Source organism: Ostrea edulis, chromosome 6 (genome assembly GCF_947568905.1).
Source record: "Ostrea edulis chromosome 6, xbOstEdul1.1, whole genome shotgun sequence".
Lineage (NCBI taxonomy): Eukaryota > Metazoa > Mollusca > Bivalvia > Ostreida > Ostreidae > Ostrea > Ostrea edulis.
Genome location: NC_079169.1, coordinates 256,495 through 279,193, shown reverse-complemented (window position 1 = coordinate 279,193; position 22,699 = coordinate 256,495). Strand labels below are relative to the sequence as shown.

The following is a 22,699-nucleotide window of genomic DNA, read 5'->3' as shown; positions in this document are numbered from 1 at the left end:
CCCCCCCCCCCTTGTAGCCCCATCCTACCACCCGGGGGCCATGGTTTGAACAAACTTGAATCTGCACTATGTCAGAATGTTTTCATGTAAAAATCAGCTTTTCTGGCTCAGTGGTTCTAGAGAAGAAGATTTTAAAAGATTTTTCCTATTTATTTGTATGTAAAACTTTGATCCCCTATTGTGTCCAATCAAATCAATTGCGATAATTAACATTGGAATTATAATGCTGTACATGTCCTTTGTTTTTGCACCTGTATATATACAAAAATGTATACATATACATGTATACGCATGTAGTACAACTTACCGATCAGATATTTTCTCTATCTTATCATTGACATTTGCTCGTAGGCGCCCTATGGTTGAAGAATCTTCATCACCAGCAATTGCAGAAACTGTGAACCCTTGTTTGTGAATATCGAGAACCATCTCTGTTACCATATCTGCTTCCATGGCCTTTGCACTTTCCTCCCAATTACGATAGCAGTCATGTTGTCTAACAAGTTCATTTCTTGAAGCAGCTGAGGTGCAGACTCTGCAATCTTTGGATCGAAGCGAATAATTGACAATTTTTCCAGTCTGCGTACCCACCATAGAGCAGTGACCTAGATAAATAGAATGACACAATTTCAAAATGATGACTACAGGACTTGCCCATTTTATTGTAGTACACTGTAGTATTTCTTGTATTTAGAGTGTTTTAAAGTGGAACATGTTCCACTGATGTCAATCAAAGAAAACAAGAATATCAGTAAAACTGATGGATGCATGCTAAGGAATTATTTACTCATATAAGATATATGTTCCGAATGACCTTGACCTTTCCAAATGATTTTAAGAGACCAAGGTCCACAAGATCAATAGCTGTTAAAACATTGTTGAAATAAAGGTTTTTTTCACATACAAGATATATGTTCTGAGTGACCTAAATTACATCCTCAACATATTAACCTCAAGTGACCTTTGTCTGAAACCCATTTATCTGTCACTAATAAGTGTGATATATAAGCAATACCTGTTCAAAAAGTTTTGAAATAAAGTACTTTTTCCATATTTAAGGTAAAAATCTGAATGACCTTGACATTTCCAAAATGACCTTGGCCCAAAGGTTCCCTGTCCCAAGAATATTTCTGATCAATTATGATCAATTTCTGATGAAAGATTTGGGAGATATGAACTCAGATGGACAAATGAACAGACGGACGGACATGACAGCGACTATATGCTCCCCTGAAATTTTCCAGGGAGCATAACAATGTAAGTGAAGGAATTTATGAGTCTCATGTGAGAGCTTATAATGGGACTGAGAAATTTTGAGAAAACAGAAAGATATGATTGTATTGGTTATATAGGTGGTATTTGAATGGACGAAATATAACGACCTACCACACAAACAACCTACTTACCTGAAAGACTATCATAAGATCTGCCACTGCCTCTCTTTTGCCACCCAGCATCAACAGCAAGCACAAGCTTCTCATTTTTCCTGTAATATGACAACAAAATTTTAATAGGAAGTTGCTTGTTTAAGCATAAATTATGATGTACAGGTGTGCAACCTTAATATTTTACAATATCTTATTATTCCATTCATACAGTCCTACTAACCACTTACATCACTAAGCACATATCCATGCGCATATTTACCAAATCTCAGTGGATGATTTGATTTGCTAAAAATAAAACGCACACACAGATCGACACACACATGAATTGAATTGAATTAGGCAGTAGACACAGCAGCTAGTGCCCTCTCCTTTTTAAGTGTATGTAAGGTATGGTCATTTTTTTTTTTTTCCATATGTTTAAACTATGTTAATAATAAATAACAGTATCTATCAAAATGCATATAAATTATTCATTTTTTATCTTTTTGAAAATCATACATGACTCACATGAACAGCTGCAATATATTACTATGACATGTATGTAAAACCATTCTTCAAGTTTTTTCCTACATGAATTTAACACATTGTATGTAAAATTGAAAACTCATCCGCAATGTATAGTACATACTCTTCAACGGTGACCACGTCCTGATTAAGAGCCTCAATTGCTGTCTCTTTTGCAAAATTCTCCAAAACAGTTCCCATCTCCTTCAGTCTGGCATTTATCATGCAATGGCTTACTGTGGGGATGTTCAACTCCGCAAGTACATTGTTTATTTGTCTCTCTCCAAATCCTGAGTGAACTAAAGCTATGAGAAAGAAATTAAAAAAATAGATTATCTAAAATAAAAAATGAACTTGTTATTATTTGACAGTTCAAGGAATCAATTTCTTGCTTGTAATGAGAAAATAAGATACTTTTATGCACTCAAGTTTAATTATTTGGAAACAGTATGAGCTCATACATGTTTATTAATTAAAATACAATGAATCTAGATGGAGAAAGTTATAGGGGTTGCAACATTTCCCAACTCTCATTGGTTGATTTTTAACTAAAAGATATAGTCATAATTCTTAAGCTTTTTTGAGGTCTTCACCCCCCCCTTCCACTGTGAGTTGAAAAGATAGAAACTTGGGTTTACCCCCCCCCCCCCCACCCCCCACCCTTTGAATGATTTTTTTTAAAGATACACTCCTGATATACATGTATTGCGAACAATGATGCTTCCATTGAATTTTTAAAAAGACCACCAAATTATTGTGTTGGCGTACATATATTACATTAATCTGTAAATTTACCCGTAGCTAGCTTTGTATTAATGTCCCACACTCTGCCATGCCTTTTGCCTGTTGGGATAACATTGATCACCATGGATCTGGTATTGAAACATTGGACCTGTAGTACAAGAACATTGATACATACTATGTTATTAAGGAAAACCATTAATTGTGGCGAGTAAATCAATTAAGTTAAAAAATAATTCAAGTCTGAAATTTTACTCAAATTTTGACTGTTCAAATATATCAAAATTCAAACTTAATTTTGAGATGTTTTAAGAAATCCAATCTCTTTAATATAGATATAATTTTGATAAAATTCATACTTTAAGAAGTGATCCAAGACCACATGTTTGGATGTCCTTTGTGTGGATGATCTGCAAAGGTAATCCACACCCCTCACATGCACTGAGTCCCTTTGCTAGAATGTCCATTTCTACTATTCGCCTCCCCAATTTCCAGTCTTCATTTGTTTTTCTGTGCTGACCATCCTCTGATAACTCTTCCTCTCTCTGAACATTTAACAAATCGGGAGCTAAATTAAAAATTACAGACCGTTGCAAAATATTAATTACTATCAATTAAAAAAAAATTATTGACATCATGCGAATTAGTTTGCTATGACATCCACAGATTAATTTAAGGAATAATTAATTAAAAGTGAATTAAAATTATTAATATCAAAACATTTGCACACACAAATGATAATCAGAATCTAAAGTGCATAACAGACGGGAATTAACACACACACATACCACCCCCCCACCCCCCAAAAAACCCCACCCCAAAACAAACAAATTAACAAACACTATATTCCTTTTTTTATGGTGGTTCATGGTTTGGAGGAGAGCTAAATGATATGTTAATTCTTTGGGAAGGGGGTTATAAGGGGTGGGGTGGGTGGGTGTCTTATTGAATGGGATTTTTAAACACTTTTGTAATATCACTTGCAAATATGTTTTATGTGTTTTCAATGGGAAATAAATATAACTACTCTCTAAGGCCAGTTCCCTCCCCTTGACCACTTCCTGTTGTATGCAGAGTACACTGGATTCTGTTAATTCATGTCTGTAAATTAGTCCTACATATAACAAATTATGTAGGATTACAATAAGTTGTTTATTATTTGATGAGTGCTGCTAAGCAGTTGATGATAAAGTAAGTTTGTAATTTACATTAAAGCATGTTAATAATGTTTGTGTTTGGTAATTTTGGCAAAGATATTTGATGTAAAAAAAATGTACAAATGTTAGTTGTGTATATTCCGCATTTCCTCCGTTTTTGAAACAACCCCCATCTCTCATTTCAGATCGAAATACTTGTCACAGAATTTTGAATTCACAATAAATATTTGAATCCAGCTTACATAGATGTTTGCAAATAAATATTCTGAAAGTATGAACACGGAATCTCATTATTTTCTCTGATTGATGAGACATATATTTATCTGTTCATATGCACTGTAGTTCTAGGACATCGACAACCTCTGGTGCATTTGCATCGAACTTCTCAGTGAAAAAGACCAATAGACTTGTTGCCAGGCATTGTATTTACATACTTATTGTCCTACTTTAGGCTACATTATTGTATTGTCGTGGAACCGAAACAGTTACGTGGGCGGATCTAACTATATTGTCCGTGTTGGCTACTTACGTGCACAGTAACTGTGATCAGACTGTTGTGGCTCCTTTGTCCACCGTTTCTTCTGGGTAGAAGAGATCCTAAAATATCTAGCCACAGTTTTTTCAGATCTAAATCCGTGTTTGCGATACCGCGCCATCTGTCAATCTCCGTCTGCGGTCAACGTAAACATTGTGCCGAAAATCACGCGCTTGTGTCGTTATACGTTACAATCGTTAAAACATCAGCTCGGTACTGCCTTTAAATTATTTAATCAAGATATGGTTTCTATTGTTAAATACTATGTATTAATACTTTAAAAAATACAATATCAACAAGAATCATATTCAATCAATGTTACGACATCCATGACTTATATACGTCAGTTTGAGTTGCGCAATGACTTCAAAAACGTCACAATCATATCCCCTTAGCAGCAAACTAACAACTCAACTTTATGACAAACGGGATGATTTCAGCTTATCCATCGTCAACTTCCCATATTTATGAGCAATATTCCTTTATCACCCTGCATATGGTGTTTATATATCTCAACTTATTCGATACGCTAAAGCTTGTTCTGCTTATGGTCAGTTATAAAATCAAGGCACGTTAATGACAAACAAGTTGATGGTGCAGAGGTTCCAATATTTTCGTTTAAAATCAGCATTTCGCAAATTCTATTGTCGTTATAACGATCTACTTTGTCAATACAACCTGTCATTGGGTCACATTACCCTTCCTAGGCACCTGGTCTGCATTTCTCGAAAAGAACTTAAGTCGAAATTTGGACTTAAGTCTGAGATTTTACTCAAATTTTGACTGCTCAAATAGAAGAAAACTCAAACATAAGTTCGAGATTATTTTAGTAATCCAAGCCTGATCCCACCTCTGGTGTGTCCAGGGGTCCGTGTTTGCCCAACTCTCTATTTTGTATTGCTTATTGCTAAGTACTTCGTTACTAGCTTAAAAATACGGATGTATATTTAATGGCTGTTATAAAATTTAGAAATTCATTTCAAAATTAGGGATTATCTCCCTCATGCATAGCTCTTATCCTTGGACGAATTTGGCTCCACTTGTTTGGCACGCTGTTTTTGGCTATATTTAGATCTAAAACTTCATAGTTATTTCGGATTTCAAACATTTCGGTTGAGCATCACTGAAGAGACATTATTTGTCGAAATGCGCATCTGGTGCATCAAAATTGGTACCGTATAAGTTTCACATTATGACCCCTGGGTCGAGGCCTCTGCTGGTGGACTGTTAGTCCCCGAGGGTCTCTACAGCCCAGTAGCTAAGTACTTCGTTACTAGCTTGAAAATACGGATGTATATTTAATTGCTGTTATAAAATTTAGAAATTCATTTCAAAATTAAGGATTATCTCCCTCATGCATAGCTCTTATCCTTGGACGAATTTGGCTCCACTTGTTTGGCACGCTGTTTTTGGCTATATTTAGATCTAAAACTTCATAGTTATTTCGGATTTCAAACATTTCGGTTGAAAATCATTGAAGAGACATTATTTGTCGAAATGCGCATTTGGTGCATCAAAATTGGTACCGTATAAGTTTTACATTATATGAGTTATGAGATTGATCACTGTTCGTTATCTTCACCTTTCACTGGGCATATTTATGACACATAACGGCCATAATTTTTAATGGGCCATGCATTTGCTTTTACCATTCTCTGTGATTTTTCGTAAACTCGTCTAGGTCCTTGTTCACAAATCGTAAACCCGTTCTAGGGTCATTCTTCTCAACAACAGAACAAACTTGATTTTATGACAAGTTAATGCAATTTATATTTATGCTCCGAAACCATAAAAAACCCACTCTCATAGAGACGATTTTATTTTAATTTTTATATGTATTAGTAAAGTTTTATATATAAGATAGACATGTATACCATATTTACTCACCTGAAAAAGTACAGCCTGATATCAAAATGAACCTTCTTAGATAATCCACTTGGTGTTACTGGGTTCAGGTAAACAGATGTATACGATTTTGTCCTATGAAAGGTGAAGATAACGAACAGTGATCAATCTCATTAGTTCTATAATCAATACAAAGTAGATAGTTGGGCAAACACGGACCCCTGGACACACCAGAGGTGGGATCAGGTGCCTAGGAGGAGTACATGTAAGCATCCTATCTTTCAGCAATTACGGGATGGTGTGTTATAGTTCCCAGTCTCTCTTGAGCTCGGCCATCATGTCTTTGAAGTTTCGATTCGCATCCTCAAATGCGGCGTCCTTGATAATATCAAATAACTTGTGATGAGATGGAGATCTTAAAACCCATGGCTAATATTCCGAAGCGAAAATGTTTAATATTTATCTCCCTTTGGTTTCCTGGTGTCTACGTAAAATTGTCATAATACATCATTTAGTTGGACCTCATCAAATCACAATCCTCACTTTTCCCCTTTAAATACTCCCGCAATATCTTTGCCGCTTTGTTGTTGCTCTTATTGTTGTTGTTGGAATTCACTCACATTCTTTTTTCTACAACTTTTAAGTCGCTTGTCTGAGCAAAGAATTTCGTCGCCGCCATTTTTTGTTTCCAATAAAGACGCTTAGAAAAGAATCGCATGCCTGATATTCAATATACCCTTTGCACGGAGACCTAATATAAATAAAGCAGAGCGTCATGTGATTAGCTTTCATCCAACCAGTTATCTACAAATTTGTCTGAAGCGGGGTAATAACTTATTTTATATTCCACAGCAGTAGCCGTTTGATAAGGATGCTCCCTTCACAGGCGGCAGGTTCCAAATTCGATTCTCAAAACTGTTTGTCTCGTAAAGAAAAACACATTTAACATAGGAAGTGCCTTTTTTTCCCTAAGCATGCATAAGTAAAAACAAAATGTGGCACTCCGCCTATAGCTGGATACATCTCTATATAAGTGCAAACTTTCGAATGGGACGTAAAACAACGAAACAAAACATTTCGTCTTTCTGATTCCTTATTTTCATCTTTCATTTTATTTAAACTTTCGCAGATAAATGTAATATTTTCAACTATTAGTATATTATTTTTCTGATGATTAAAATACGTAGGCGACCATGTGTATTAGAACACACTAGTTCTGGTTGAATTTGTTTTTACCGAAGTACAGCATTAGAACAATAATGCATTAGAAATGGTTGTTTTGGATCTGTCAGATATAACCTTATTATCGGAGGTCCTACGTCCAGGAAAACGCTGCGCGATAGAGGATCCTCAATGTTAGGGCCCTGAGCGCCAGGGATAGGTAAAAATTGTGACACTTCACCTTCAGCTGATGACGTCTCGTCAATAGGTCTTAGAAATACATGAGCAAATGAAATCGGATTTTTAAAGTCTCGGAAGAAAGTATTTCTACAAAACTCGAACATGGATGTCGCAAAACTCTCGAAAAGAAGCTGTCAATCTCTGGAACAGATGTCGCAAAACTCTTTGAAGTTCTTAAACAGATCTAAACGCACACCGATGAATCATTTACGTTTTATTACTTCAGAACTGCACATATATCAAATAAAGTAGGTGCCGTTTGATAACAAAAAAAATAAATAGTATTACAAAAGCGAATCCAGAACGAAGGAAACAAGCGCTTTTCCTAATGAACTCCGAGTAGATAAGAGTGTGCCTACGTGCAATGTGTCTAGTATATTACCGTATAGACATGTTAAGTACTTCGTTACTAGCTTGAAAATACGGATGTATATTTAATTGCTGTTATAAAATTTAGAAATTCATTTCAAAATTAAGGATTATCTTCCTCATGCATAGCTCTTATCCTTGGACGAATTTGGCTCCACTTGTTTGGCACGCTGTTTTTGGCTATATTTAGCTCTAAAACGTCATAGTTATTTCGGATTTCAAACATTTTGGTTGAGCATCACTGAAGAGACATTATTTGTCGAAATGCGCATCTGGTGCATCAAAATTGGTACCGTATAAGTTTTACACGTAGACGACCTAGTTTAGACGTACAGTTGTTAAATATAGTATCGTTACAGACGTCACTTACAGCTCACAATATGTGGATAACGGTTGCTCTGTTACAATTACACTTTCCGTTTGCGTATCTTGAAAAAACGAGCGACGAGAAACGAAAAGAAGCTGGCTGCTTTGGAACTTGTTACCACTAAACTCGCCCTAAGATGGAAGACACTGTGAAAACACTAGACGAAACGAGGAGAAATTTGGAAAGTGCAACGCTTACTATTGAAAATCTAACAAATGAAAACATTGATATCAAAGAACAGTTACGAGAAGCACTGACGGGATTTAAAGGAATGACAAACGTCAATCCTAATAAGAATACGAATGAACAATCTATGAGCGCACCTGAAACCAAACATGAATCTATAACCCAGGAGAGAAGACTAAAGTTCCGCAATCACAGAGTGAGTTATATTCATTGAGTCGAATTTGAGTTTCGTCAAACTGAGTTTGTATCAGCTACCAAGGATTTCCTGAATTTAAACTTAGTTTAGTGAGGGTCCCCAGGTAAATTATAAGCTATAAATTATAAGTTACTTGCATCTAGTAATCGCACATATTAATAACCATTATCCGTAGCCTTCTTGTTCTGTTGAAATAAACTGAACATCCTGCACTTCATTGACATTTCTAAAAAACAAAAATTACACTCTTTGTAGGATAGGAAGGAAAGGGCACTTATTTCCAAAACAAAATTAATATTCACTATGTAATAGTTTCATGTAAAGTTGATATGTTTGTAGTGCACACCACTGTAAACGACTTCAATTCTGTAAAATGTGGAATAACTCCGCATCCGATCACGTTTCATAAGTTGTTTACTTTTTATTGACACAGGTGTAAGAAAGCGACTCCTCATAGGGACAAACCATACCACCACAGCGCCCTCGATCAAGCATGGAATTGGATTCACAGCGGTTACAACGGACCACCAAACACACATGGGGGTAGATGAGACAGTTCATTTCCCCCCAAAAATAACCAATGACGGCAATGGACTTGATCTATTTACCAGTGTTTTTCGAAAACCCACTTCGGGTTTATATCTTTTCAGCGCATCGAATTCGGGCTTCTGGCTGCGAGATGAGCGTCATAACTTCTAGGTTAACACGACCGCTGTTTTCCTAAATTTGAAAGAAAACAATGTTGAAAAGTGATGAAATATGAAAGGTGAAGATAACAAAGAACAGCGATCAATCTTATAACTCCTATAAGCAAGACAAAATAGAGAATTGGGCAAACACGGACACCTGGATATACCAGAGGTGGGATCAGGTGCCTAGGAGGAGTAAGCATCCCTGTCGATCGGTCACACCCGCCGTGAGCCCTATATCTTGATCCGGTAAACGAAGCCATCCGCAGTCAACATCGGTGTGTAAAGAACGGCCTAACAATCGGTATGAAACACGTCAGACAGCATTTGACCCAATGATAGGTTGTATTGGTAAACTACAGTATTTACCCAATGATACATGTAGATCCTCATAACGACCATAGAATTTGCGAAATGCTGACTTTAAACGAGAATGTTGAAACCCCTGCACCATCAACTTGTTTGTCAGTAGCATGCGTCGATTTAAAAACTGATCATTAGCAGAACAAGCTTTTGCGTATTGAATCAGTTGAGAGATATAAACACCATATGCAGGTGATAAGGGAATATTGCTACATAAATATGGGAAGTTGACGATGGAGAAGCTGAAATCATTCCGTTTGTCAAAAAGTTGAGTTGTCAGTTTGCCGTGCAAACATTTCGGTTGAGCATCACTGAAGAGACATTATTTGTCGAAATGCGCATCTGGTGCATCAAAATTGGTACCGTATAAGTTTTACATGATAGATATAGATATGAATCCGAATAACTTTTAGCACCGTTTGGATTTATTGATCGAGGTTTTACGCCGTTTTTGCAATATTCCAGCCATTTTACGGCGGTTAACTACATGAAATATGTTTGGTTGTGAGTACTCGAGTTTCCCTGACGACCCCCAATGAGGCTACTCTTTATTGAAAATCAGGGAAACCGTCTTTGCATGACAAGAAGATAGTGATCCCTGACACAGGAGACCCATTGACGGACAAGAAAGTTAAAAATACATAAACAGGTGAAAATACAGATCATTTCGTGTTTATGAACAGTTCTATTATAAAAGTATTCAAAATTTTCTGTCAGAAATGTTTACAAAGAACACTTCTTATACCCAGTTTAGATCAAACTTCACATTCAGAATAACGTGGTTAGCTTTGTTATGTGACATATGTGTAATGAAGATCATGTAAAACTTATACGGTATCAATTTTGATGCACCAGATGCGCATTTCGACAAATAATGTCTCTTCAGTGATGAAGGGCTAGTATACTGGTAAGGTGTGTACCCTGTGAATTAAATAAATTTGTGATATCCAAGTAGTTCAAGTTTATTCATTCTCTCGAAACTATCTATAATATACATGTATGGTACTTGAGGACAATAAATACATCTCATATCCAAACATACATATTTGACCAGAGAAACAAGTTATACAATCTCCGAATATAGATATAAGAAAAACATGTAAAGTATAAAAATCATTTATATTTACAAGTCGCTGTACTTAAAAAGGACTGCAGTACGTGGGACATAGGTATGTGTTTCTAACAGGAACTTAATATTCAAAAGGTGTTTTGAAACGTATTTTTTTTTAAAAAAGATATTGAAACATACAAATACCTCATGATAAGTTTTATTGGTATAGTTGTAATATGATATAGGTCTAATAGATCTTCAATATTAAATATTGTAGCTTTGACATTTAACCTTAGAATTAAGAGTCATCCTTGTATTCAATGTGGACTTTAAAATTCAAATTGAACAGGGAACACTATCTAGTCAAGATAACAACGACATTATTATTACAACGCTCGAGGTTCATACATTAATTTAATGGTATAGATCAGAGAACAAAATACATGCATTGATGATCACAAGTTTGAATGTTGTTTTTCGTTTCAGAAGTTCAGTGCAACTTCACAAATGATGTCAATTTTAAGATATAAACGACAAAACATTATTTCCTTTACCGCGCGTTGCTAAGGTGAATCTTTGTCATGTAACTGTACATGTAGAGGTAAATAAATTAGTCCAAAATAATATCAATCGGCTTTTATTAAAATACTAAAATCTGTTTTTCAAAAACCATACAGAATATATGTTTAAATTCTCTTGTCAATTTTAGAATTATGAAACTTTGCTGATTCCAATAAGGGTGAACTTGTGCATCCGCAAACTACGTCTATCCCACCCCCACACATACTATTGTGTACAGTGTAAGGTTCCAATCTATAAATAAAGGTGGTGTCATCAAACTCCCCAATCGTACCTACTGAGTCATTCCCGTTAGTAATACATGACCGAATAGTCACAATTGCAAACTATCGGAACATCACTCGATAATTTCTATCAAGTCTAGAAGACAAAACCGTGTTCTTTCTCGACTTGACGGAAAAGACCAAGTGATGTTTCGATTATAATTGGGTCCGGTGAAAACGTACATGTGCAAGCTGATTTTCCCCCACAGCATCCGGTTTAACCTCGCTTATGTATTTTCTGCGTAGACCCCAAGCTTCACGCAATAAACATGCAGTTTTGATATTAGATCGGAATATGTTTCCTTGTTACAATATGTACGCAACATTTCATTCCCTGGAATACTTGCCATCCCTCCAAGCTAGACTGGTAGAGGAAGACGGTGAATATTACAAATAGTACTGTCTTATATTATGCTGTGTTAGGTATGTTTAGTGTATGTAATTAAGAAATAAATTTCATTTTTGAAAATACATGGAGGTATGAAGTGCGACGCTTCACACCAGCATAGTCAGCAGTGAAAGGACATTGAAAATTTCCCGACCAAAACTTCGTGACGCCGAAATGTTAGACGTTCACCCTACGACGCAATGTCTGGTACTGACCAATCAGCGTCCCCGACCTGGCACTAAAGACAAGGTAAAAGGTAAATGTTATAGTCAGGTACATCTTTCAGGTACTGTAGATTCCTCATTTTACGCGAGTACTTATTATCGCGAAATGACCCAAGGACATCAACTCGCGAGAACATAAGTTCTCAAGTGCTCTGTTGATCAAGGGTTTTTGCATGTGATTTGGCAAAATAAAATTAAAAGCGAGTAATTTTATTTCGCAAGTGATGTTTCTCGCGAATTTACGCGATAATAAATTCCTCGCGTATATTTAGGAATTTACAGTATTGCTATCATTCCAATAACAACGTATCGCTTTACTTGATCGATCATGCAGATATTTGGGCGAGGTTTCTTATACTTTTCAATGATTTAGGCTTTACTTGTGTTATTATTGACCAATCAGATTGAAATACCGTGGTCACTCAAACTCACTCTTATTGAAACCATACAGGTAATCAGTAAGTGAAATTTACACTAAAGAAGTGATAAACATTTGATTTAATGCAGTGAATTAATACTGTATAAGTTATAAACATTCGATTTGTTTGAAAATTATTTTTTGTTCTGAATACTAAATTGGAATTCCCGAAAACATTGAATATTACACTTGACAAAGAAGGTCCAGACCACGCAACGCTTACATACGGTAGATCGAAGGATGGAAGGATATTTACTTGATTTGCCGACCTCCAAAACTTTTCGGATTAATCCATTGAGGCAACATTAGTATCAGAATAAAAAGAATTCTCTACAAAATATCGTTATTGCTGCACACATGCTATCATTTCTTCGCATACATAATGATTCAGATGAAGTGAAATAGCCTACAAAGTGCAAGGACCGGTATAATTGTCTCAAAATAAACATCGAACGGGACGATGGAGGAATTATGACAGCAATGACATTAATGCATTTCTAATTCTACATTACCTTAGGAGAGAATCACAGACGAATACCGGGGTATGTTTTGCGCTAGATCGATTCAGTGTAAATTGGATATTCGCAGTCTGTGTGACGTTATCGTATAAAGTGAGTAGTGCACTAACTCCAAAAGAATTATCACTAGGAAGAAAAAAGGAAGCTTCAAGGACGGTCAGACATCTTGATCAGAAACCTATATGACGTTAATACAGAACAGAAAAAGTTCTTGATTTGGGTAAATGTCATGTCTTTAATGACTCAATTAAACATACAATAGATGCGCCGATATGTATTCACAATCAGTGTGTAAAGAATGACCTAACAATCGATATGAAACCGATGTAACATTAACTTGTTTATCAGTAGCCTGCCTCGATTTAAAAACTGATCACACGCACAAGCTCTTGCGTATGAAATCAGCAGAAAGACATAAACACCATATACAGGTGATAATGAACTATCTCATTTGTCTTATAGTTCAGTTGTTAGTTTGCTGTTAACATATATCGTGAATACAACATGTAAGTACGAAGCAGAAGTGGAAGACTCTGTAGTGTCTTTTATTGCCTTTAATTGTATTATGAAACCATCGGCCTTGAACACTATACACTGATTAAAAATCTGTGGCACACTGCCTATAGCTGAAAACGTCCCTACCTCAGATTAAAATTCATGCATGATACGTAAAAGACCTTGCAAACAATCCACAGCGATAACGACTATTTGGAGTTTCCAGGCAAGACACGCACGCGCTGTTCGATTGGGTTCGATCTTCGATACCGTCATCTTGTCAAACCTACAACATTTAGCAACAGAACGGAGAAATGCACATACTAAAATATTTTCTTTACTCTGATTATGAGTGTCATCCAGTAAAAAAAATGGTGGCACCTCGCCTAAAATTGTTGACGTCTCTAAATGTATAAATGAGATGCAAAACAAATTTACAAACAAACGAAATCTGATTAAAATGTTCGTCCAATGTCAGCAAGTTTACACTAATATTTTCAAACAGATTGTAGCAAAATCATTGTATATATGTTGTCAAACGTTTTAACAAATGTAAAACTCGAATAGAGTCTTCAACGGAGGTCGATGGATTATCTACACCTTGGTATTTTGGAAAGATATTAGATATTGTTTTACCTGATCACGATATAGGGCTCACGGCGGGTGTGACCCATCGACAGGGGATGCTTACTCCTCCTAGGCACCTGATCTTACCTCTGTTATATCCAGGGGTTCGTGTTTGCCGAACTCTCTCTTTTGTATTGTTTATAGAAGTTATAAGATTGATCATTGTTAGTTACCTTCGCTTATCAAAGTAGAAAACATTTAATGACATGTTGGAAACATTTGATAACAGAAAAACCTAAATGTTCAGAACGAAAGATGTAATCCCTTCGTCTAATGGACTTCGTATAGATAAGAACTTAACCTACGATATGTGTCTCTAGTTTTTACACAAGACGTATTTAGGACAGGTACACAAAACGTATTTAGGACAATTGCTGAACTATATTATCTTTTATTTAAATATATTCTGCAAAAGTATTGGATTCATCTTATCTTTACAGACAGCTCACAATCTGTGGATAACGGTTGCCCTGTTACTGTTACAGTTTTCATTTGTGTACCTTGAAAAAGCGTGTGACGAGAAACTGATTGTGTTCGAAAAGAAGCTGGCTGACCTAGAACTTGTTACCACGAAACTCGCCCTTAAGTTAGAAGACACTGTGAAAAAAATGGACGAAACGAGGAAAAATTTGGAACATGCAACGCTTACCATTGAAGATTTAACAAATGAAAATATTTATATTAAAGAACAGTTACGAGAAGCACTGACGGGATTAACAGAAGTGACACACCTTCCCATAACAAATGCAAGTGCGCCAGGTACAAATACACAGGGAACCATTAATAAACCCACAATGCAGGAGAAAAGACGAAACTCCCCACCATCACAAGGTGAATATTATTTAATTCGTTCAGCTAATTTGGATTTCAGGAATCAAAGCATAGTCGTATCAAAGTATCCAACGTATTATCAATGACATGTAAATCGCATACGGTACCAATTTTGATGTACCAGATGCGCATTTCGACAAATAAAGTCTCTTCAGTGATGCTCAAGCCAACATTTTGGAAATTCGAAGTAATGATAAACTTGTAAGAGCTAAAAAGGAAAACTAGTCGACAGGAGATGCTTACTCCTCCTAGGCACTTGGTCTTACCTCTGGTATATCCAGGGTTCCGTGTTTGCCAACTATCTAATTTGTATTGCTTATAGGAGTTATGAGATTGATCACTGTTCGTTATCTTCACCTTACATAATGGTAGTGGACGATACTCGGATAGTTGGAATGCTTTGTATATTGTAAGTTTGCCTAATTCAGTTAGATGCTTTCCTGGCCGTAATAGAACATTTAATTGTCTTTCTGCTTTCTCTTTTGTTTTGTTTTTATATATATTGGTAATGTGTAGGTTGTACCTGAACTCAATTGTAATACCTAGTAATTTTACATCATCACATGCAATTTTCATTCCATCTAAATCAAATACGTTTCTATTTTAGATTGTATTGCCAATAAAAATAGTCGAAAGCTTACCATCTCGTATCATAGATCTACTGCCATCTTGTAGAGCTGCTACAATCTGTTCTAAAGAATTGTCTGAAGTTAATAAAGTATCATCATCTGCGTAATTGTAGATATTACATTTATGTACAAAAAGAAAACAAGTAATTATTTATGAATGAAAGGTGAAGATAACGAACAGTAATCAATCTCATAACTCCTATAAGCAATATAATAGATAGTTGGGCAAACTAAACACAGAATGATAGATGATACGTACTTTTGTTTTACGATATCTAATGCGGGATTTTAATATTCCTCTTATGCTTTTAACCCATTTTGACAATGTGTTGAAAAGTAAAGGTTCAAGTATAAATTCTTGGGGGACGCTATTAATGATATGTGGCATGCCACTGATGTACTGGCCTTTAAGGCATTGTTTTATTTGTGAAATGTAATTGTTAGTCATGCCCTGTGCTGATTTGGAGATATCATAGGGCTGTAGCGTTAAAAGAAATAGTTCGATCATGGGGAAAGGAGTCCAAGGTCTTAGAAAGATCTTTTTGCCTATCACGCCGCCTATGACGTAACAGTAGCATCTGCTTTCGCCGCTGAATGATGACGTTACCCTTTTCCCCACAGCGCTTTGGAGTTGACTTGTGAAAATTTGGAATTTTTAACACATTTCTTCACTACGTTTTCCATTGTTATATATATTCTGTTAGTTTATCGCGGATAGTTGTGATAAAAGCTCATACTTTAAGACTATCGAATCGGGAGTGGAAGCAAGTGAAAAATTACGATAAATATGGAACAAAATATTTTCTTTTGAAAAGATATATAGTCCAAAATTTGTCTTTTTTTTAAAATTATTATTTATTTTATTATTTATTATACATGTATGTTTGTATAACAAAGAAATACCACGAATTAATACTTTTTTATCTACTAGTATTTTTAAAAATCATATCAAATACATATGCATGTATCTACATTTCCAATGGGTTTTTCCCCTTCGATATGTTCTGTATATATTATTTGTTTTAATTCAAACAATCTTATCATAAAATTTCATTTTGATTTCAAAGAAAAAACTGACGACTCATTCAAAGTTTACTTAATAAAAATAAACGACTATAAGTATATTCATATAAGTTTATATAAGTAAGTTACATCTTGTTCTTTAAATAAGAATTATCCTATGTAGTTTAAATTTTTTTTACGCATGCATAAATTCTCTTCAATGTTCAAAACAAGATGTGAAAAAAGCAAAGCACTGCAATGCATTGCACAGTCCGTATCCATATGCCGCGAACTATGTTTTTTGGGGGAGGGTGTGTGCTTTAGAACAGAAATTACAAAAATACACTGTAGCCACCTTGCAATTTTTTATGCGGTGTCCTGCATGTTCCGATTAGGAGCTGTGTCAGTACGAGGCCTACAGGCACGTATCATCGTCTTTTCAACAACATAAAAATGGAGGGGGGGGGGGGGGGGGAGAGGGTGAAGATGTCTTGTCTAAAATTATTGACAAGGAAATAAAAATAGGGGAGGTTGTCCGAACTTCAAGTCCTAATTCGTGGAAGGGGAGGAGTGTTCATCTACTAAAACTGCCTCAACCTCCGCCCGACTGCGATTAATTAGATAGTGTGTGTGTATGTCAACCATGTTAACGTCTCGAAAAAATTATTGGTCTGAATAGAAATTTATAAGAACATGTCGTAACCTATCACAACATTTGTAATTCTATTAAAATGAATTTAAAACTACACTTATTTTCCTTCTATTATAAAAATTGTGGATGAAACGGCCCATGTCAAGCAGTCATATTGTGATAAAAGAAAATATAAAATTTATGGTATAATAATCATTTGATAAATACTTACATGTACACATTGTACTTAACAACTGATCCAGTGAAACACTTAATTTATAAGCAATTTAAGTACATGTATATTGTCTCTCTACATTTAACATACATATAAGCTGGCTAGTGTACCCACTCTTAAAATGGTTAAAAGTAATGATTACATAAATCTGAACCAAAACCCAGTCTTTAGATGTTTGATAAATGAATCATCATAATTGAGTGACTTATCATGAGAAAGATAATTCAAATTCTCGTGAATCTTCTCGTGTTTATTTTGACACCATTCATTTTGCAAATCATTTTATGCGCTGGAGGATGCGCATTTTACTGGTAATTACATCTTAATTAAATGGTAGAACATTTACATATGTGTTTTTGCCTTGTTACGGTGTATCTATGTATGATTGCGCAATATTTCCCGCCTACCAGTGCGCCCGAGTCTTGATCATTATATTAACCCGCGGTTCGCTAGTAAAAGCGGGAAAATTATATATTCACGTTATAGTAGCTTGTTTTGATAAATTTGTTTTGGTCCATTATATATAATACTGACCAATATAGGGGGTAGTATACTGTCACGGGGGGTAAGCGGGTTTGTTAGACTGGTCACTTCATGCGGATAGGACAACTTTTGCTATTTTCAGTTTTCATCTAGCATTTTATATATTTGTAAAGTGTGAGGTCCGTCACACCCTCCTGCATCATGGAGCAATGGCATCAGATACAGGTTTCCTAGAGTTGTTCACGATTATTATCGTTTTATTTCTAGGTTTTTCCTGGCCGACTCTGGTGTTCACAAAGGGGGTTATAAGTAATGTGCTATTAAATGCAATTGTACTAATATATTTATAGGAACGGTATTGTGTATTTTCACTCACATTTGTGTATAAGTCTGAATGATAAATGTGCACGTCCTCCGGCTGGCTGTATGCTTTGTACTTAGGTGTTGAGTTATGTTAAACAGTGTTAAATACATGTAGGTAGTAAAGTTTTAATACTTACACGAGCTTTATTAACAATCGATACACTACATGTGGCCAGATTGGCAAATACATTTTATTGGGATTAAAATTGATGGGCTGGTGTTCTTATTGAATCTTCAATTAAAAAAAAAAATTGCATAGATCTTAACAAAAACTCGACAAGTCTTACTCTCACTTGAATCTTCTCGTGTCTTTTATAGCAGATGCTGTTGCATAGATCGTTTTATTCTTTGGAATATGTTCTGACAATGGTAAATGTAATTTTTCTTTAAAAATTTCATCCTTGGCTTTACTCTTCTCGTTACATGTAATTTTTATTACCGTCTTCCTTGGAAGACGGTATACAGAGTTGAAGTGTTTTACAGTCTTCGGACTTTGCACTTCCTCTCTTTTTTCATTGGTAGAAAATGCATGAAGTGAAAATTTTCAATTATTTCATTGGTTGAAATGCTCTTCAAGGCAAGGGAGATAATTTTCTGGTGTTCTAATTTTCGTACGACTTAACAATTTTTCCAAGATTTTCAATCTTAAAAAAATCGACAAAACGAACAAAAGAAAAATGCAATTCATGAAATTGACACATTACTTTTTTAAAAGCAACGAATACAAAGCATTTCTATGGTTACTTCATTTACAGCAATGTTTTCATTTTTGCATACAAACAGAAAAACTCGCCGTTTTTTGTTTTGATCGCTGTGTTTTGGGAATTGTCTATTCGGTAGGGCTAATCCTTACAAAACAGTTTTAATGATACCTTAAACTAAGAATTACATAAGAATAAATAAGGCTTGACTTCAAAATGAGGATCACTGGTTTTTTTTAAAGCATGCAAAAGAATAATCCAACCACCTGTTATTACAATTTAGGTAAACGAGTCTAATTTATGCATTTTCAGGGACTTCCAGAAGTATAGTTAATTATGTGTGATTGTTTCATATTTTTTCTTACATATCATAGAGTGACGTTTTTACATGATTTAAATCAGAGACACAATGGTATTTATGTCTGTGAAGTAACGTTGAATCACAAGAATTTTTATTCAATTTAACGTAGAATATTGATGAATTCACTCTTGATTGCTGATATTAGCATCGTACAAGTTTCGCGCCTTTTGTCACCCACGTTTTAGGACACAGCTTTGTAGGCATGATGTTCGTGAGATTATTTATTTTAGCTCAATTCAATAATGAAGACAAGAGACATAATTCAACTTCGCTCTATAGAGTTGCTGCTAAAGACGGCAAGCTTTTTTTTAAAAAGCTTTACTTGTTTTATATATATAATTAAAACGTCTAGAGCTTGTGTTTTATAAGTAGTGTGGTTTTATAGTTACGTAATACTTCCTGTCTTCACGCGTGTTCAATCGGAGTTTTGAAATGCACGGGTTTTACGAGGAATTGTCAGTTCGAAGCGGCATGGTTACCTGAAACTTGGCCAAATTGAAGGCGCACCCCCCCCCCCCCCCCCTCTTATATTAAGAATTGCTACTTATTCTGTCATTCATCTTTCATTTATTGCAAAGTAAAATAAAAAATTTAAAATGAAATAAAAATTGCTTAGATCCAAGCCTGCGATAAATCAATGAATTCACTTCCGAAAAATAACGATAATTTGGGGCGAGATCAAAAGTTCAATGTCTGACAAAAAACTAAGTTCACATAGGTTTTACCAAGAACCACCCCCCCCCCCTCCCATAAATTAAATAGGATGACTGTTGAAACTAATCGATTAACAAGTAAGGACAAACTAGTATAAATAACACTCTGTATACCTGTTCCACTGTTTACACTGTATTCACAAAAGAAAGTGTACATTAAAACTATTTTAATATGTTCATTGAAATGTGATATTATCATGTAGTTTTACCAGACACTTGGTTTTTTTTCTCTTTCCACTAATGTGTAATCGATGTCGGATGACAGAAACTTACGGAAGTTTTCATCCCCCTCCCCCTAAGCTAAGTATTTGAATTTAGATTTTTATCCGACATCGATCTTTAAATCTTGCCCCTTACCTATATACTTCATTTTGCCAATCATTTCATTTAAAATCTAATAAAATGTTATATTTCGTGTCCATTACTGACTTCATTTGTTTCGGTAAATTTTGAAGTAATATGATTTTTTAAGGTTGTGTAATCTGTGCGTCCGAGTTTTGAAAGGCACGGTTTTGACTAGGGTCTCTTTATTAACACTACAAATTACCAATTGAAAATGTACACACATTTCCTCTCTCTTTTAAAATAAGAATGTTGTTGTGTCAACCTCGCAGAAGAACACATATACATGTCTTTTAAAAAATATTTTCCCCATTTTTTTATACTTTGTTTGATATACATAATTTATGCATACCACGAAATTCATGATGTAATTTGTGTTGGATTTTTAACCCCCACCCCTTCTTTCTGATGCTACTTTAAAATAAAATTATCATTTTCCTGACGTTCAGTAATATTCATAACCCTGAAGGTTTATAATAAATTGAAATAATCAAATAAAATAATAAAACCAAACATGAATAATTCCTCTACATTACCACGTTAGATTTTCCCGTCAGTAAACAATGGAGCTGCGTTGCAGTAGTGTATCCCCTAATATATCTCTTTGCTACTGTTGGAACTATCAAATAAATCTGGCAAATGGCTCATTTTATCATTATTTTGTCTTACAACCCAATATATATATATATGTCTATAAAAAAAACTTTTCGCTGTATCAACGATAAAACGCAGTAAAAACAACTGCGCATTGAAAGTGCGTTAAAGTGCGTGATTGTGGGGCAAAGGTATATGCGTTAAAGTGCGTGATTGTGGGGCAAAGGTATATGCGTTAAAGTGCGTGATTGTGGGGAAGGGGGTTAAAGTAGTGATATGTATTGATTTTTATCCAATTTGTTTCTTATTCGGAAATTACTCGCAGTAAAGGTGCTCCTGACCAAAATACTGCTAAATATGGATAGAAGACATTCCAGTATTGAGTTCAAGATCTCTTGATAATAAGTTTAGCAGTTTCCAAAAGTTTGGGGGAAATTCCATTTATACCAGTGTTTTTGCTATTAATACTTTTGAATGCAAAATATAAAAAAAACCTGATAAATTAATATGTTTTAAGTACAATTAATCTATAGGGCCTTTGGTACAACAATTGCATAACAATGTCTGTTTACATTTTGTAGAAAAACGACTCCTCATAGGGACAAACCATACCACCACAGCGGCCTCTATCAAGCATGGAATTGGATTTACAGCGGTTACAACGGACCATCAAACACACATGGGGATAGATCAGACAGTTCATTTCCCCAAAGTAATAACCAATGACGTCAATGGACTTGATCCATTTACCAGTGTTTTTCGAGCACCCACTTCCGGTTTATATCTTTTTAGCGCATCCATAGTTAATCATCCTGGTCAGGAAGTTCGATGTGCTTTTGTTAAAAATGGTAACATAATTGCTCAAATATATAGCGGTGACAGTTCTACATATTCTACAGGAGCAAAGTCAGTTCTTCTTGACCTTTCAACAAACGACGATGTATGGATAAAAATTACCGTTTACAACGACGTGCATATTGATGGAAACGCTTGGTCTTCCTTTATGGGTGTGTTGATTTCAACGTAGATGCATAAAAACGTTCTCTAAGAATTAACTTTTTCGATGCTTTGTTCTGTGTACCAAGTAATGTTAAATATTTAGCCTAGTATTATCCAGTTTACAGTATAACATTACCATGCAATCACATTAACAACATATAGTGTTACTCAATAATCACATTTACAATAAAGTGTTACCCAATAATCACATTTACTTATGGGATTTATGACATTGATCACTGTTCGTTATCTTCACCTTTAATTTAACGGGATTATTTCAGCTTCTCCATCGTCAACTTCCCATATTTATGTAGCAATATTCCATTATCACCTGCATATGGTGTATATATCTCTCAACTGATTCGATACGGAAGAGCTTCTTCTGCGTATGGTCAGTTTTTAAATCGAGGCAAGGTACTGACAAACAAGTTGATGGTACATTGGTTTCAACAGTCTCGATTACAGTCTGCAGTTCGTAAATTCTATGGTCGTTATAACGATCTAGTTTGCC

The 22,699-nt window shown here is 35.2% G+C and overlaps 1 protein-coding gene across 1 annotated transcript in view; it reads left to right on the top strand.

Moving 5' to 3' along the window:
• Positions 1-22,393, top strand: part of LOC125658396 (cerebellin-4-like) — a 50,075-nt gene extending 27,682 nt beyond the window's left edge. The window contains exons 2-3 of the mRNA XM_056141173.1: positions 14,745-15,135; positions 21,771-22,393. Of these exons, the coding sequence (XP_055997148.1) occupies positions 14,913-15,135; positions 21,771-22,216 (669 nt within the window). The 5' untranslated portion in view covers positions 14,745-14,912 and the 3' untranslated portion in view covers positions 22,217-22,393. The remainder of the gene's footprint in view (positions 1-14,744; positions 15,136-21,770) is intronic.
• The last annotated feature ends 306 nt before the right edge of the window (positions 22,394-22,699 follow it).